This window comes from Triplophysa dalaica, chromosome 19 (assembly GCF_015846415.1).
Source record: "Triplophysa dalaica isolate WHDGS20190420 chromosome 19, ASM1584641v1, whole genome shotgun sequence".
NCBI lineage: Eukaryota > Metazoa > Chordata > Actinopteri > Cypriniformes > Nemacheilidae > Triplophysa > Triplophysa dalaica.
The window spans coordinates 487,501-505,137 of record NC_079560.1 but is presented as its reverse complement, the minus strand read 5'-3'; the positions used below and the strand labels follow the sequence as shown (position 1 = coordinate 505,137).

The window sequence follows — 17,637 nt, the reverse complement described above, 5'->3', positions numbered from 1 at the left end:
TATGATCAGGTGAGTGTGTGATCAGGTTTGTGTGTGTGTGTGTGTACGATCAGGTGAGTGTGTGATCAGGTGTGTGTGATCAGGTGTTTGTGTGTTTGTGATCAGGTTTGTGTGTGTGTGTATGATCAGGTGAGTGTGTGATCAGGTGTTTGTGATCAGGTATGTATGTTTGTGTGTTTGTGATCAGGTTTGTGTGTGTGTGATCAGCTTTGTGTGTTTGTGATCAGGTGTGTGTGTGTGTGTATATGATCAGGTGAGTGTGTGATCAGGTGTTTGTGATCAGGTATGTATGTTTGTGTGTTTGTGATCAGGTTTGTGTGTGTGTGATCAGCTTTGTGTGTTTGTGATCAGGTGTGTGTGTGTGTGTATATGATCAGGTGAGTATGTGATCAGGTGTTTGTGATCAGGTATGTATGTTTGTGTGTTTGTGATCAGGTTTGTGTGTGTGTGTATGATCAGGTGAGTGTGTGATCAGGTTTGTGTGTGTGTGTGTGTGTACGATCAGGTGAGTGTGTGATCAGGTGTGTGTGATCAGGTGTTTGTGTGTTTGTGATCAGGTTTGTGTGTGTGTGATCAGGTGTTTGTGATCAGCTATGTGTGTTTGTGTGTTTGTGATCAGGTGTTTGTGTGTGTGTGTATGATCAGGTGAGTGTGTGATCAGGTGTTTGTGTGTGTGTGTATGATCAGGTGAGTGTGTGATCAGGTTTGTGTGTGTGTGTGTATGATCAGGTGAGTGTGTGATCAGGTGTGTGTGATCAGGTATGTATGTTTGTGTGTTTGTGATCAGGTTTGTGTGTGTGTGATCAGGTGTTTGTGATCAGCTATGTGTGTTTGTGTGTTTGTGATCAGGTGTGTGTGTGTGTGTGTATGATCAGGTGAGTGTGTGATCAGGTGTTTGTGATCAGGTATGTATGTTTGTGTGTTTGTGATCAGGTTTGTGTGTGTGTGTGTGTATGATCAGGTGAGTGTGTGATCAGGTGTGTGTGTGTGTGTATGATCAGGTGAGTGTGTGTGTGTATGATCAGGTGAGTGTGTGATCAGGTGTTTGTGATCAGGTATGTATGTTTGTGTGTTTGTGATCAGGTGTGTGTGTGTGTGTGTATGATCAGGTGAGTGTGTGATCAGGTGTTTGTGATCAGGTATGTATGTTTGTGTGTTTGTGATCAGGTTTGTGTGTGTGTGTGTGTATGATCAGGTGAGTGTGTGATCAGGTGTTTGTGTGTTTGTCATCAGGTGTGTGTGTGTGTGTGTGTGTGTGTGTGTACGATCAGGTGAGTGTGTGATCAGGTGTTTGTGTGTGTGTGTATGATCAGGTGAGTGTGTGATCAGGTGTTTGTGTGTGTGTGTATGATCAGGTGAGTGTGTGATCAGGTGTGTGTGTGTGTGTGTGTGTGTGTGTATGATCAGGTGAGTGTGTGATCAGGTGTTTGTGTGTGTGTGTATGATCAGGTGAGTGTGTGATCAGGTGTTTGTGTGTGTGTGTATGATCAGGTGAGTGTGTGATCAGGTGTTTGTGATCAGGTATGTATGTTTGTGTGTTTGTGATCAGGTTTGTGTGTGTGTGTATGATCAGGTGAGTGTGTGATCAGGTGTTTGTGATCAGGTGTTTATGTGTTTGTGATCAGGTTTGTGTGTTTGTGATCAGGTTTGTGTGTGTGTGATCAGCTTTGTGTGTTTGTGATCAGGTGTGTGTGTGTGTGTATATGATCAGGTGAGTGTGTGATCAGGTGTTTGTGATCAGGTTTGTGTGTTTGTGATCAGGTTTGTGTGTGTGTGTATGATCAGGTGAGTGTGTGATCAGGTGTTTGTGATCAGGTGTTTATGTGTTTGTGATCAGGTTTGTGTGTTTGTGATCAGGTTTGTGTGTGTGTGATCAGCTTTGTGTGTTTGTGATCAGGTGTGTGTGTGTGTGTATGATCAGGTGAGTGTGTGATCAGGTGTTTGTGATCAGGTATGTATGTTTGTGTGTTTGTGATCAGGTTTGTGTGTGTGTGATCAGCTTTGTGTGTTTGTGATCAGGTGTGTGTGTGTGTGTGTGTGTATATGATCAGGTGAGTGTGTGATCAGGTGTTTGTGATCAGGTATGTATGTTTGTGTGTTTGTGATCAGGTTTGTGTGTGTGTGTATGATCAGGTGAGTGTGTGATCAGGTGTTTGTGATCAGGTTTGTGTGTGTGTGATCAGCTTTGTGTGTTTGTGATCAGGTGTGTGTGTGTGTGTATATGATCAGGTGAGTGTGTGATCAGGTGTTTGTGATCAGGTTTGTGTGTGTGTGTATGATCAGGTGAGTGTGTGATCAGGTTTGTGTGTGTGTGTGTACGATCAGGTGAGTGTGTGATCAGGTGTGTGTGATCAGGTGTTTGTGTGTTTGTGATCAGGTTTGTGTGTGTGTGATCAGGTGTTTGTGATCAGCTATGTGTGTTTGTGTGTTTGTGATCAGGTGTTTGTGTGTGTGTGTATGATCAGGTGAGTGTGTGATCAGGTGTTTGTGTGTGTGTGTATGATCAGGTGAGTGTGTGATCAGGTTTGTGTGTGTGTGTGTATGATCAGGTGAGTGTGTGATCAGGTGTTTGTGATCAGGTATGTATGTTTGTGTGTTTGTGATCAGGTTTGTGTGTGTGTGTGATCAGGTGTTTGTGATCAGCTATGTGTGTTTGTGATCAGGTGTGTGTGTGTGTGTATGATCAGGTGAGTGTGTGATCAGGTGTTTGTGATCAGGTATGTATGTTTGTGTGTTTGTGATCAGGTTTGTGTGTTTGTGATCAGGTGTGTGTGTGTGTGTATGATCAGGTGAGTGTGTGATCAGGTGTTTGTGATCAGGTGTTTGTGTGTGTGTGATCAGGTGTTTGTGATCAGCTATGTGTGTTTGTGATCAGGTGTGTGTGTGTGTGTGTATGATCAGGTGAGTGTGTGATCAGGTTTGTGTGTGTGTGTGTACGATCAGGTGAGTGTGTGATCAGGTGTGTGTGATCAGGTGTTTGTGTGTTTGTGATCAGGTTTGTGTGTGTGTGATCAGGTGTTTGTGATCAGCTATGTGTGTTTGTGATCAGGTGTGTGTGTGTGTGTGTATGATCAGGTGAGTGTGTGATCAGGTGTTTGTGATCAGGTATGTATGTTTGTGTGTTTGTGATCAGGTGTGTGTGTGTGTGTATGATCAGGTGAGTGTGTGATCAGGTGTTTGTGATCAGGTATGTATGTTTGTGTGTTTGTGATCAGGTTTGTGTGTTTGTGATCAGGTGTGTGTGTGTGTGTGTGTGTATGATCAGGTGAGTGTGTGATCAGGTGTTTGTGATCAGGTGTTTGTGTGTGTGTGATCAGGTGTTTGTGATCAGCTATGTGTGTTTGTGATCAGGTGTGTGTGTGTGTGTATGATCAGGTGAGTGTGTGATCAGGTTTGTGTGTGTGTGTGTACGATCAGGTGAGTGTGTGATCAGGTGTGTGTGATCAGGTGTTTGTGTGTTTGTGATCAGGTTTGTGTGTGTGTGATCAGGTGTTTGTGATCAGCTATGTGTGTTTGTGATCAGGTGTGTGTGTGTGTGTATGATCAGGTGAGTGTGTGATCAGGTGTTTGTGATCAGGTATGTATGTTTGTGTGTTTGTGATCAGGTTTGTGTGTGTGTGTATGATCAGGTGAGTGTGTGATCAGGTGTTTGTGATCAGGTATGTATGTTTGTGTGTTTGTGATCAGGTTTGTGTGTGTGTGTATGATCAGGTGAGTGTGTGATCAGGTGTTTGTGATCAGGTATGTATGTTTGTGTGTTTGTGATCAGGTTTGTGTGTGTGTGTATGATCAGGTGAGTGTGTGATCAGGTGTTTGTGATCAGGTATGTATGTTTGTGTGTTTGTGATCAGGTTTGTGTGTGTGTATATGATCAGGTGAGTATGTGATCAGGTGTTTGTGATCAGGTATGTGTGTTTGTGATCAGGTTTGTGTGTGTGTGTATGATCAGGTGAGTGTGTGATCAGGTTTGTGTGTGTGTGTGTACGATCAGGTGTGTGTGTGATCAGGTGTTTGTGTGTTTGTGATCAGGTTTGTGTGTGTGTGATCAGGTGTTTGTGATCAGCTATGTGTGTTTGTGATCAGGTGTGTGTGTGTGTGTGTATGATCAGGTGAGTGTGTGATCAGGTGTTTGTGATCAGGTATGTATGTTTGTGTGTTTGTGATCAGGTGTGTGTGTGTGTGTATGATCAGGTGAGTGTGTGATCAGGTGTTTGTGATCAGGTATGTATGTTTGTGTGTTTGTGATCAGGTTTGTGTGTGTGTGTATGATCAGGTGAGTGTGTGATCAGGTGTTTGTGATCAGGTATGTATGTTTGTGTGTTTGTGATCAGGTTTGTGTGTGTGTGATCAGCTTTGTGTGTTTGTGATCAGGTGTGTGTGTGTGTGTATATGATCAGGTGAGTGTGTGATCAGGTGTTTGTGATCAGGTATGTATGTTTGTGTGTTTGTGATCAGGTTTGTGTGTGTGTGTATGATCAGGTGAGTGTGTGATCAGGTTTGTGTGTGTGTGTGTGTACGATCAGGTGAGTGTGTGATCAGGTGTGTGTGATCAGGTGTTTGTGTGTTTGTGATCAGGTTTGTGTGTGTGTGTATGATCAGGTGAGTGTGTGATCAGGTGTTTGTGATCAGGTATGTATGTTTGTGTGTTTGTGATCAGGTTTGTGTGTGTGTGATCAGCTTTGTGTGTTTGTGATCAGGTGTGTGTGTGTGTGTATATGATCAGGTGAGTGTGTGATCAGGTGTTTGTGATCAGGTATGTATGTTTGTGTGTTTGTGATCAGGTTTGTGTGTGTGTGTATGATCAGGTGAGTGTGTGATCAGGTTTGTGTGTGTGTGTGTGTGTACGATCAGGTGAGTGTGTGATCAGGTGTGTGTGATCAGGTGTTTGTGTGTTTGTGATCAGGTTTGTGTGTGTGTGATCAGGTGTTTGTGATCAGCTATGTGTGTTTGTGTGTTTGTGATCAGGTGTTTGTGTGTGTGTGTATGATCAGGTGAGTGTGTGATCAGGTGTTTGTGTGTGTGTGTATGATCAGGTGAGTGTGTGATCAGGTTTGTGTGTGTGTGTGTATGATCAGGTGAGTGTGTGATCAGGTGTGTGTGATCAGGTATGTATGTTTGTGTGTTTGTGATCAGGTTTGTGTGTGTGTGATCAGGTGTTTGTGATCAGCTATGTGTGTTTGTGTGTTTGTGATCAGGTGTGTGTGTGTGTGTGTATGATCAGGTGAGTGTGTGATCAGGTGTTTGTGATCAGGTATGTATGTTTGTGTGTTTGTGATCAGGTTTGTGTGTGTGTGTGTGTATGATCAGGTGAGTGTGTGATCAGGTGTGTGTGTGTGTGTATGATCAGGTGAGTGTGTGTGTGTATGATCAGGTGAGTGTGTGATCAGGTGTTTGTGATCAGGTATGTATGTTTGTGTGTTTGTGATCAGGTGTGTGTGTGTGTGTGTATGATCAGGTGAGTGTGTGATCAGGTGTTTGTGATCAGGTATGTATGTTTGTGTGTTTGTGATCAGGTTTGTGTGTGTGTGTGTGTATGATCAGGTGAGTGTGTGATCAGGTGTTTGTGTGTTTGTCATCAGGTGTGTGTGTGTGTGTGTGTGTGTGTGTGTACGATCAGGTGAGTGTGTGATCAGGTGTTTGTGTGTGTGTGTATGATCAGGTGAGTGTGTGATCAGGTGTTTGTGTGTGTGTGTATGATCAGGTGAGTGTGTGATCAGGTGTGTGTGTGTGTGTGTGTGTGTGTGTGTGTGTGTATGATCAGGTGAGTGTGTGATCAGGTGTTTGTGTGTGTGTGTATGATCAGGTGAGTGTGTGATCAGGTGTTTGTGTGTGTGTGTATGATCAGGTGAGTGTGTGATCAGGTGTTTGTGTGTGTGTGTATGATCAGGTGAGTGTGTGATCAGGTGTTTGTGTGTGTGTGTATGATCAGGTGAGTGTGTGATCAGGTGTTTGTGTGTGTGTGTATGATCAGGTGAGTGTGTGATCAGGTGTTTGTGTGTGTGTGTATGATCAGGTGAGTGTGTGATCAGGTGTGTGTGTGTGTGTGTGTGTGTATGATCAGGTGAGTGTGTGATCAGGTGTTTGTGTGTGTGTGTATGATCAGGTGAGTGTGTGATCAGGTGTTTGTGTGTGTGTGTGATCAGGTGTTTGTGATCAAGTGTTTGTGTGTGTGTGATCAGGTGAGTGTGTGATCAGGTGTTTGTGTGTGTGTGTATGATCAGGTGAGTGTGTGATCAAGTGTTTGTGTGTGTGTGATCAGGTGAGTGTGTGATCAGGTGTTTGTGTGTGTGTGTATGATCAGGTGAGTGTGTGATCAGGTGTTTGTGTGTGTGTGTGTGTGTGTGTATGATCAGGTGAGTGTGTGATCAGGTGTTTGTGTGTGTGTGTATGATCAGGTGAGTGTGTGATCAGGTGTTTGTGTGTGTGTGATCAGGTGAGTGTGTGATCAGGTGTTTGTGTGTGTGTGTATGATCAGGTGAGTGGGTGATCAGGTGTTTGTGTGTGTGTGTATGATCAGGTGAGTGTGTGTGTGTGTATGATCAGGTGAGTGTGTGATCAGGTGTTTGTGTGTGTGATCAGGTGAGTGTGTGATCAGGTGTTTGTGTGTTCAGTTGTGTGTCTGTTTTCAGCTCATTTTTTCTGCTCTGTTTATCTCATGGCAGTGTTGAGTTCACGTTTGCTGAAGTCGCAGTCAGCTGACAGTTTGTTGAACAGTGACATGGACACCACGCCCCCTCAGGTCAGCACAGCCAATCACACCTGGCTGGATGGTCTGGGGGCAGCGAGAAAGGAACTGGACTCCGCCTCCTCTCAGGGAGCACCACAGACACGGGAGGCTTTTCTCTCTCCTCTTATAAACAAAGGTGAGCGTCTGGAATCTCTCTCTCTCTCTCTCTCTCTCTCTCTCTCTCTCTACCCGTCCGTCTGTCTGATCTATGTTTCTGTCTCTGTGTCAGGAGAGGAGTGCAGCATCGGTTCGGCCACAGATCTGACTGAAACCAGTTCCATGGTGGACGGTGATTGGACGATGGTCGATGAGAATTTCTCCACTCTCAGTCTCAGCCAATCAGAGCTGGAGCACATCTCGATGGAGCTGGCCAATAAAGGGCCTCACAAGTCTCAGGTGCAGCTGAGGTACGTCATGAAGCACTATCTAGTGTGCAGTCTATTGAGGGAGCGTGAGCGTTCAGACTGAAGTGTGTGTGTGTGTTTCAGGTATCTGATGCATGTGTTCATGGAGGCGGGCTGTTTGGAGTGGTGCGTTGTGATTGGTCTGATCTTGCGTGATGTCAGCGTCATTAAGCAGGTGGTGGGCTTTCTGGACAGTCCAGAGGTTCCAGAAGAAACAGTGCAGAGCATCCGAGCGGGTCTGATGGCTGTCGACCAATGGGCTTCATCTGATTGGTCAGTATCACCACTTCTACAGCTAAACTAAATCAGTGTGATCCTGTTTAAAACGAGAAGTCTCTCTCTCTCTCTCTCTCTCTCTCTCTCTCAGTCTGGGCTACAAGCCGTTCTTGAACCTCATTCGTCCTCAGCTGATGAAGTTGATGGAGGTTCCTGTGGAGCAGGTGCAGCCGGAAGCGTTCCAGCCCACCGGAGCATCTAAACTGTCTGATCCTCCGCTGCTGCTGCCCCGAGCTGAAGACCCCCGCTGTCTGCCCGCTTCCTCTCTTCCTCTGGAGGGACCACCTGGAGTCAACGCTCGACCTCTGGAGGACACACGCGAGGAGCCTGAGGAGGAGGAGACGCTGGAGGAGGGCACGTATGACTGCACAGTATCATGACCCTCGGCATGATGGGAAATCACCTGTGGATTCAGAGGTGAACTGATCTGAGAACAGCTCTGTGTGCGCTTGTGTGTGTGTGTGTTGAACTGAGGACATCTGATGCTGTTTGAGAGAAATGATGAACGTCTGATCTCAGACGTACACCAGGCTGTGTGTGTGTGTGTGTGTGTGTTGTGAATTTTTGCTGCTCTATGACCATGTTACAATTGTGTGAGTGTTTACTTTCCATCCAGACTACAGTGTTCTGTGAAGCGTGTATGTGTGTATGCGTGTTGTGTTTTGTTCATTCTGTGGTCACATGGATCCGTGTTTCTTTCTTCACCTCTACATGAGAGTAACGTGAAGTACACGCACGCACACACACACACACACACACACACGCACACACACGCGCCTGAACGACAGAACTCTGAATCATCATCTGCGCACAACAGCTTTGCACCAAACCCACAGCTGCGCTTTATGTCATGTGTTCACAGCTGAACAGAGAGATTTATTTATTATCATGTGGTTTAGTTTTATTCTGTTCTGTGTGACTCTTTCTTTAGGTGTTCTTGAATTATGGCTTCAAGTTTTAATGTCAATTGTCGTCATAACCTGATGTTTTATTCTAATACAACACAAACACAATGAGGTTTAATCTGTGTATCATCTCATCTTCATGTTTGAAGGATGTATTTTTGCGAGATGTTTTTATGAATGGATGAAGGAGAGATCGCTCACACGTGTAACGGCCGATCCGGTTTCATATGAAGTGTGAACACAGTTGATTCTGAATCAGATTTATTCTCTTCAGCTGCATCAGTTCATCATTTGAAATGAATCTTGGGTCCGAATCCTCCATCATATGACCATTAAAAGTGATCTCACACAAATGTTAGTGTGGTGGTTTTCACCGACGTATCTCCATCTTACGTCTACATGAGTGAGATCTGTGAAGATCCACACACACAAACATACTAAATAAACCGCTTTCAGGCATCTCTGATCAGTGGATTTTCTTTCTCTTCACACGTGGACTTTTTGTTCCTCTGTTAATGTGGTTCTGGTGTATTTCTCTGATGATCAGCTGGACACTCTTGGGTTTTTCTTTAGATTTGAAGACGTTCATGAGAGATGATGAGTGATGTGCTCACGGTCAGTATTATAGTTCAGTGTTTCTCACATCAGCAGATCTTCTTCATGAACTTCACACGGACCAAATCATGTGACGCACACACATGTATGTATTATCATAGACTCAGAATGAGGATGATGAAGATTGTTCTGCAGTCGTCTGGGAGTATTCAGCAGCAGCTTTAATCAAATGCTTCTTTTATCTGAATGTTTTATTTCCCCTGAAATAATTCACACAAACCAGCTGAGATCAAGAAACGTCTTCATTGGTCTTTGAAAACCATCAGACCAGACCAGATCTTTCCTTCTGTTTCAGTATTGGCGTGATAGAGACATCCAGAACAAAGCTTGTGTTTCTCTGCTGCTCATATGAGGAACACAAGCACATGCAGGGTTCATACAAACCAAAGACCTGCACAACACAACAGACCCTCAGACAGTGCGTGTGTGTGTGTGTGTTTTAGCGTTGACGCAGCATGGTACTAAATGTGTTATAATTCCTCTCGTCTCATTTATTTGCGACTGTAAGTCAGACGTCACTAAAGCAGTGACATTATCCTTTAGTTTGATATTAAATGTGTTTTATACTCTATACACTATATCATTAATTTTCTTCTGAAGTCAAATGTTTGGTTGAAGTGACTGTGATGTAGAAGTTTTCTTCATCTGTACAGTTTTAAATCTCTTCATCATTTTGTGGCTTTAGAGTTTCTTCTCAAGGCCGTGTACAGAGAGTTTGCTGTACTATATACCATTTCTACTCATTTTCTATATTTTCCTGTACATAAAAGAACAATAAATTATTTTTTAAACATCATTTCTGCTCTTTGTTTCCAGTTTGATTATAATAATGTGCATAATTCGATAGGATAGAATTCAGTTTAATTTTATGTGTATGGCACTTTTACAGATGCACATTATTGCAAAGCAACTTTACAGAGCAGCTGATATTGTGCAAATACACTCATAAGTTTGTGAGTAGTGTACACAGTTTGTACACTTTATAGAAATACTAGAATGTCTATTTAGTTCATAGGTCTGATAGAACAGCAGATTATTATAATATGCTTTTATATCTTAAATGTATTGGTAGTCATCCAACTTTTAAAAAGAAACCCAATATTTTGCACAATTATATATTTTGAATGTTTAAAAAACAATTTTTAGATCATATGAATAATTTGAGTAATCATCAACATTAACAGTCATGAATAAAATCATTCAAAGCCGGCCAAACCTTGATTTATATCATATATGGGAGAACGGGTGTAAGTTATGAAGCATGGAGAAACAGAAATTATCAAAGGTAAAGTTCATTCACACGGATCAGACGTTTAAAACATCATTTGCTGATAAACACTTTTCCAGCTGTAAATATTTGTATTGTTTTCTTTGCAATTACAATCATGTAAAATGAAGAATTACTGTAAAAATAATTTCACAGGTTTTTGCTGAGCTCCAAAATCTTAAGAATGAAAATGTACAAAAACTTTATTTTTTATTTTCACTAAGCATTTTTCATCCATAATCTTACCAATAAAAACCCATATTTAACTAAAATTAAACTGGATGTGACGCATGGTGTTAAGACTTTGTCTTTCGTATAATCTCTTTAATGAAATAAAACTTAATGGTATAAACATTTAGAAAGATTTTTAATTCCTTCAAGTCTGAGAAAATAGACAAACCAAATTATAATAAATAAACGTTATTTCTGCTTTGTGCATTTATAGAACCTTCCACTTTGTTTTTAAAAGACCCTGGATAATATAAACCTTTTCTCAGTCATTCACATTCATACTTTTAAAGTTTTATAATGAATAGTTTTCACTATGGAAAATCTTTCACTTAAGCGTTCGAGTAGAATCATTCTTTTAACCTTCATAAGGTGCATGCTGGGAAACCTTCAAACGCCACTTAAGTTAAGAGACGCTACACTAGATGGCTGATCTACTGTCACTATCCACTCACACTCATTCAGTTCAGTGTTCATTCATTTATATTTCTCTACAGCGGAGTAAAACTCAGGTGCGTGAAACAGAAAACATGATTTATTGTCTTGGAAGAACAATTTAGTGCAGCGAGAACGGAGAGTAAAGAGATGTGTATACACAATTCAGTGCTGAATGAATCACAATAACATCAAATCAAATGATGTTTACTGTCGCCTGATTAAACCGTTCAGAATAAATACAATCAGGGAAATACAACAGATATTCAACATATAAAAACAATAGAACAGAAGAATAGAGCAAAACATTTGTGTGAAGAGACGTTGATGATATTACAGCATTGTGCAATCATTTATCAGTTTTTGTTGCTGTTGTTCAAGTTACACATGCAGAGAAACACTGTGTATAAATATCCTGGATACCAGTAAGACCATAGTGATGACATCCCATAATATCATGAGGTCAAATCACAACACAAACATGCTGCAATAGAACCAAGTTCCAAACTGGTATGAAACCTTAAAGCAGCGGGTGATTGAGAATGTGATTTTATCAGTAATGACAGAAGTTTTCATTCATTCTTAACACATGACATCAGACCATCACCACCTGCATTACTGACACTTTACATTAAATAGATTAAAACAGTCAAAGATTCAAGAGATTTCCATCGACAGCATTCACATTAATCATCCAGTGTTTCATTTGGTGTGGAAGAAAATACAAACACTATCAAATCAACTTCATTAAACTTAAATAAAAACAACCATCAGCAGAAGAGATGAATGTCAATCATACACTTTGATTTGGTTCATTTCATCAGAACTTGATCTTGTGTGGAAACAGACCTGATCAGACGCAGAGATAAAGGCAAGAACACCTTCACAGCGCTCACAACTGTGTTTAAGGCGGTAAAAAAAGTACCATGGTATGTGGAATCTTTGGCTTGCACGGTCACTGTAAAACTGAAATGTAAAAAAATATAAAAAACAACCATTCAACTCCTATTTTCAGGAGTTAAAATCCTGTGTTGCCATGGTTCCTCCAGCAAATACAACAGAAGAGATTTCTTCATTATTGAGACTCGCCTGAGACATAAAATATAAAAAGATGAAGACTACGAGAGGAGTTTACATGTCTGAGTTTCTGGCTCCAGTTTGATCGACACATACAGACATCACAGAAACATTCATCATCTAAACATATTATTAATACATATGGAACTGAAATGTCTCATCAGTGTTCCGCGTCAGACAGCTGAAACACCTAAAGAATCAAAAACCATCAGTCCTGCTTCACATGTGAAACTACAAGACCAAAATCACACTTACTCATGAAATCTGTCAACATGTCCAGTTCAAAATCAACTGATTTAAAAAAGAAAGAATAAAAACATTGTTTTTGCATTGTGACATTTTCATGGCAATTAAACTCTCGTATGTTTATTACAACGATGGGAAAAAGCAGAGATGATATTCATCCAATCTTCTGATTCTGAATCAAATAACTCAAATTTATTGTGTAACACCGTATATATATATGGCGATGTATTGTCGTCCTTCTCCGTGCCATACGAGAATTAATACACTGCGCCAAATATCAACATTTTAATTGATTAATAAAACAAGACTGAATATATTTCATAACATTATTACATCATGGATCCACTGGGAGACGCTTGACCAGTATATTTTAATGCAAGTTGCTGCACTGAAATGTTTTTAAGGTTTATTTTGCTTAAGCTGTTTATAACTAATATGTTCCCAGGTTTAAATAAGTGGCTGCTAAATTTAAAATGTGCCAGTATAAAAAAAAGAAGTGTGTCAGTTTACAAAGATATTTTTTTAATTTTAGCATAAAATGTTTAATTGTCCTTAAAATATTAAACTTGTTGGTAATATATTTGATTAATTTAGCTACTGAACAAAGTTTTGATTTCATAGCAAGGCAGATACCGTGATGTATGGTTATAGAATTGGCAAACGTATATATAGCGATTATTGTCAAATTATCACATCATTATATCGGTATTGTGAACTGTATTGTATCATCATGTACCCTATGATTCCCACCCCTATGGAAATAGTAATATAGTCGTGTGTTCTGTTTGATAAATACTGTAACACAATAAGAATGACAGCTCAAACGTAAAAGCTCAAAAGCAGTAAATAATGTGTAATAACTGCTGTGAGAATCATGTCACAATGCAAAACAAAAATCAAACAGCTGATTTATAAAAACAGGGATTCTTGAAGATATAAAACCAAGAACATCAAACAACACTGTCAGTGGAATGTGTGAAATGATGTTTGTACCGTGGTTTTGTGCTCCAGTGAACACAGTGTGTATGTGTGTGTGTGTGTGTGTGTGTGTGTGTGTGAGTGTGTGTGTGTGCGTGTCAGTATCTGAACATGTGATATGTGCTGACCCATGAGGACGCGAAAGCCCAGTCTGGAAACTTCTTCAGCAAAGACTCCAGCTGCTCTGAGCTCCGATCTGAACCTGAGAAATAATGAGCCGAGAGAGCGAGAGAGATCATTCCTTCATCAGTGAACACTTCTGAGGGCTCGTGCGGCTGAAACACAAACACATAACAATGAAAAACACTGCTCACTATTCTCAACGGCATCAACACATCATTTCATTGGTCAGAAACACATCCCGTCATAAACACACTTTTATATTTTGTGACAAAGCTCACCTGAATCTCAAACCAGAAGTTCCAGGCAGGTGCGTCCAGACCGTGAGAATAAAAGATGAAATATTCTCCACTGAGATCAAACTGTGGCGTCCCGTCACCGAACGACCAGCGGCTCAAAGACGTGCCCGCGTGCGGCCGCAGGTACAGAGACATGTGACTCGGTCCTGACGTAAACACAGAAGACATGTGATCACATGGTTAGATTACACAACAACTTCAGCACAACAACTTTGGTTGCGTTCAACCAAAAAAAATAACAATACTATACGGATACAAATGTATAAAGGGATCGGTTTTTTAAATAGATTCAAATGCAAAAGAACACAGCTCTCAAAACAACAATAAAGAATATGGATTTGTATAATTGTGCACATTAATAACACAGCGCATGTTCATCATCACAATAGATTATATTTTTGAATACCAGCTCGACTAGAATACATTAGAAAAAAAACACTGAACATCTCAGAAAACATACAGACAGAACACTGGCTCACTTATCACAAATGCATTAATATTAGGGATGCACCGATATGTAGATGTTTGCCATAATTATTTAATACAGGAAGCCAATAATGATATATTGCCGTATATAAAGTATCTAAAAATGTATATAATATTTTCAGGGAGACTGAAACAAAAGGAAAAAAGAAGACAATTGCTTTTGTTTGAAAACATTGACTGCAGAAAACAAGAGTTCTCATGTACCAAGCCTTCTTTACACTAGTTAAACATTCTTTACTAAAACTATTCTGTCAGTGTTTAGTCATTACACCACCTGTAGCTGGAATCTGCTTCCAGAAGACATCAGACATTCACCAACAGTAGATACTTTTAAATCCAGATTAAAAACACACTTGTGTAGCTGTGCATTCACAACCTGAGCACTGTGCTACTTTACATCAACTGCACTTCTATTTCTCATTTATTTTTATTTTGCTCTTATTCTTTTTATATATACACTCACATTTTTATCAATTTTATTGCTGTTTTATTGTTTCTTAAAATCTAAAAGTGTTTGTGATCTTAAATCGTTTGCATTTTAAAGATACGTCTTATTTCTTTCTGTCAATCATTTTCTGTAAAGCACTTTGAATTGCACTTGTGTATGAAATGTGTTATAGAAATAAACTTGCCTTGCCTTGCCATTCAAATGAAAGAAAAATGAAATTCATCACAAGCAGATTTTAAAAAGCAACGTCGATTAAGAATTTTGTGGTTTTCAGTTGAATAAAATACTTTTATTATTTTCATCATTGAGGATTTCTTTTAGAAAAGTGTAAAATTGTCATCTCGTGTGTCATCTGTTCTTGGGTGTAAGTGTCTCGTCACAGCCCTACACTCACCTTTAGCCTCAAAGGTCATTTTAACAGATCCCCAGGTGGTCTCCTCTCTGGACAGCAGCTGAAACTCCAGCGGAGATCTGGGAGAAACTTCAGGAGCCGGAAGATACCAATTCTTCCTAAAACACAAAAATGAAACATGACGTTTGGATGACACTCAGGTTTGTGATGTGCTGAAAGCTGTGGAGAAACTCACTTGACGAGGAATTTAACAGGAAGTAACCAGGGGAAGCCACAGAAGGGCAGGTGGTCCTGACAGCGTGTGCGGATGCTGTCGTTGATCTCTGGTACATGTGCTGTGATGTGCTGCATACCCGTATAATCCAGACTGTTGATCCACAGACCAGAATCCTGACGCTCCACAGATCCGTCCAGAGCGTGAAATACACGCAAAATGTGCTGATAAACAAACACACCTCATACGATCACAACCCAGAACAAAACACACCTCATCCAATCAACCCAGAAACAAAACACCTTGTCCAATCACAGCACAGAAACAAACACACAGTGTTAAATGATGTGATACCTGCACAAAGACACGTTTGGGTCGAGGGCTGGACTGATCTCCAGAGTAGGGGAAGAACAAACCAGATGAGACCAGAAGAAACATCAGCAGAAACACTGACCCCAGACCAGTCAACATCCTCCTGGTGCTGCTGCACAGATAGATGAAATGCATCTGTAGATCAGACAGAGAGAAACACGTCAACACTACACATCATGACACTCACAATATTCTGGATATAGGATGTAGGTTTTAAAACTCACAAAGTATGAAGAAAGGACAACCGTTGCCAGGGTAACAAGGGAGGCCAGGACCACATCGGGAGGGATTTCTGTTCCGCTGCGGCCCAGAATGGGTGTGAAGATCTCAAAGACCACCCAGATCAAGAACATGATGTGAACGTACGGCACAGCGAGACCCGTCACATACAGAACTGAGTACTGAAGAGACGCTCCTGAAACACACACACAACACCAGTGAGTCAGTGAGTCGTTCTCACCTCTCTGACTCAAGTGATTCAGTGAATCGCTCTCACCTCTCTGTATGAAGTGATTCAGTGAGCTGTTCTCACATTTTTTTTATTTAAATAAAACACTAGACCAAGCTTTGTGTTGTCTCCCTCTTAATGTTATGGCAGTGGCCGTTACAGTGTAAAACTTGAAAATGGAAAAAAATCTCTGACAGAATTGATTCAGTGAGTCGTTCTCATCACTCTGACTGAAGTGATTCATTGAGTCGTTCTCACCTCTCTGTTTGAAGTGATTGTTCAGCAGTATTTTGCTGGTCAGAGGGAACACCACCATCATCATGGGCACATACGCTGAACACAGATTGTGTTGAGTAAGGAATACAAGCGCACAACACCACAACAACAGACTGACATCAAAGAAGAGCTCGCCCAACTCCAGACGCCGAACGCCCTGACAGACGGAGAGAACACACACATGCTTTAAGAACACGTAAGAACTGTGTGTGACCTCAGTGTGTCCTGAACAATATATTCATATATTCCTCATGACTAATCTGAACGTTACAGTGTAACTACACCAACACAACAATACATGTAATGCAGTAACACACACACGCACACGCACACCTACGATAATTCTACTCATCAGATGAATTCTTAGACAGTAATCAAGTTCATCAGGAGTTTAACTTTTAGTAGATATAAAGAATACAGATTATATCTACAATACAGTGACATCACATGAACGATTCTGGAGTCATGTGACATCATCAACATTCACTGAACGCAGCCGAGCGTCACACCGCCATCATAAACATCTTTCTGTGTGACATTTCTAAGCAACACATCCACAAATTAACAAGAAAAAAATGAGACTTTCAGGTGATCTGAGACCTGAAGGCATCACACGGACGGTGACAGGTGTGTGATTTATGAAAGCTCATCTCTTGTGATACTGTGATGTCACGTCTGTCACGTGATGACTCACCCCATAATAAAGGTTCTTAGCCAGCGTGTGAATGAGAACGATCTTTCCCACAGCAGCAGATCCGTACAGACAGACGGCGGTGTAGAAATGAGTGTACCAGAACATGGAGCGACCCATCAGTGTGATCAACAGAGACACGATCAGAACCGTCAACAGAGTGACCAGCCAACTCAAGAGAGCCACACACGAGCCGTACACCAGATCACGAATGTACCGACCACCTGAACACAAACACAAAACATACTTCTTTAAATCCCTAGAAAGCACTTTATTCACAAGGAAATAGAACGAAAAATCATTATGAAGGCTTAATGTTTCCTTAAAGGGACAGAGCACCCAAATGTGAACATTCTGTCCTCATTTATTCACACTCAGAGTTTTCAAACAAGCATAAATGTGTTTTAAAGAAGATATTTGAAAGAATGTGAGCATTTTCAGTGGACATCATCCACTACCATAGTAGGAAAACATCATGTATTTTTTGGGGTTCTGTCGAACACAAACTGAGTATTTTCAAGAATTAGGAAAACAACAAGTTCTGGGGCACATTTAACTACCGTCTAATACTCAATGATGTCTCGGAACAGAAGACATTCTTCTAAATATCTTTCTCTGTGTTCATCACAAAAAGGTAATTTATAGAGGTACGAAATTACATGAGGATGAATAAACGATGACATCAATTTCATTTTTGGGTTAACTGTCCCATTGAGTCAGAAAAGATAACAAACAAGCTGATAATAATATCATAAATAAAACCAGTAATTTGA

At 40.9% G+C, this 17,637-nt stretch overlaps 2 protein-coding genes across 2 annotated transcripts in view; one reads left to right on the top strand and one right to left on the bottom strand.

Annotated features, from left to right (window-relative positions):
* Nucleotides 1–9,723, top strand: part of ric1 (RIC1 homolog, RAB6A GEF complex partner 1) — a 31,326-nt gene extending 21,603 nt beyond the window's left edge. The window contains exons 23-26 of the mRNA XM_056730971.1: nt 6,663–6,863; nt 6,957–7,134; nt 7,216–7,404; nt 7,499–9,723. Of these exons, the coding sequence (XP_056586949.1) occupies nt 6,663–6,863; nt 6,957–7,134; nt 7,216–7,404; nt 7,499–7,787 (857 nt within the window). The 3' untranslated portion in view covers nt 7,788–9,723. The remainder of the gene's footprint in view (nt 1–6,662; nt 6,864–6,956; nt 7,135–7,215; nt 7,405–7,498) is intronic.
* Nucleotides 9,724–11,048: 1,325 nt separating this feature from the next.
* LOC130408254 (endoplasmic reticulum metallopeptidase 1) overlaps nt 11,049–17,637 on the bottom strand; it is a 21,176-nt gene continuing 14,587 nt past the window's right edge. The window contains exons 8-15 of the mRNA XM_056731744.1: nt 16,868–17,088; nt 16,156–16,330; nt 15,674–15,864; nt 15,432–15,584; nt 15,099–15,301; nt 14,906–15,021; nt 13,560–13,723; nt 11,049–13,433 (exon numbers count right to left, since the gene is read on the bottom strand). Coding sequence (XP_056587722.1) covers nt 13,257–13,433; nt 13,560–13,723; nt 14,906–15,021; nt 15,099–15,301; nt 15,432–15,584; nt 15,674–15,864; nt 16,156–16,330; nt 16,868–17,088 — 1,400 coding nt within the window. The 3' untranslated portion in view covers nt 11,049–13,256. The remainder of the gene's footprint in view (nt 13,434–13,559; nt 13,724–14,905; nt 15,022–15,098; nt 15,302–15,431; nt 15,585–15,673; nt 15,865–16,155; nt 16,331–16,867; nt 17,089–17,637) is intronic.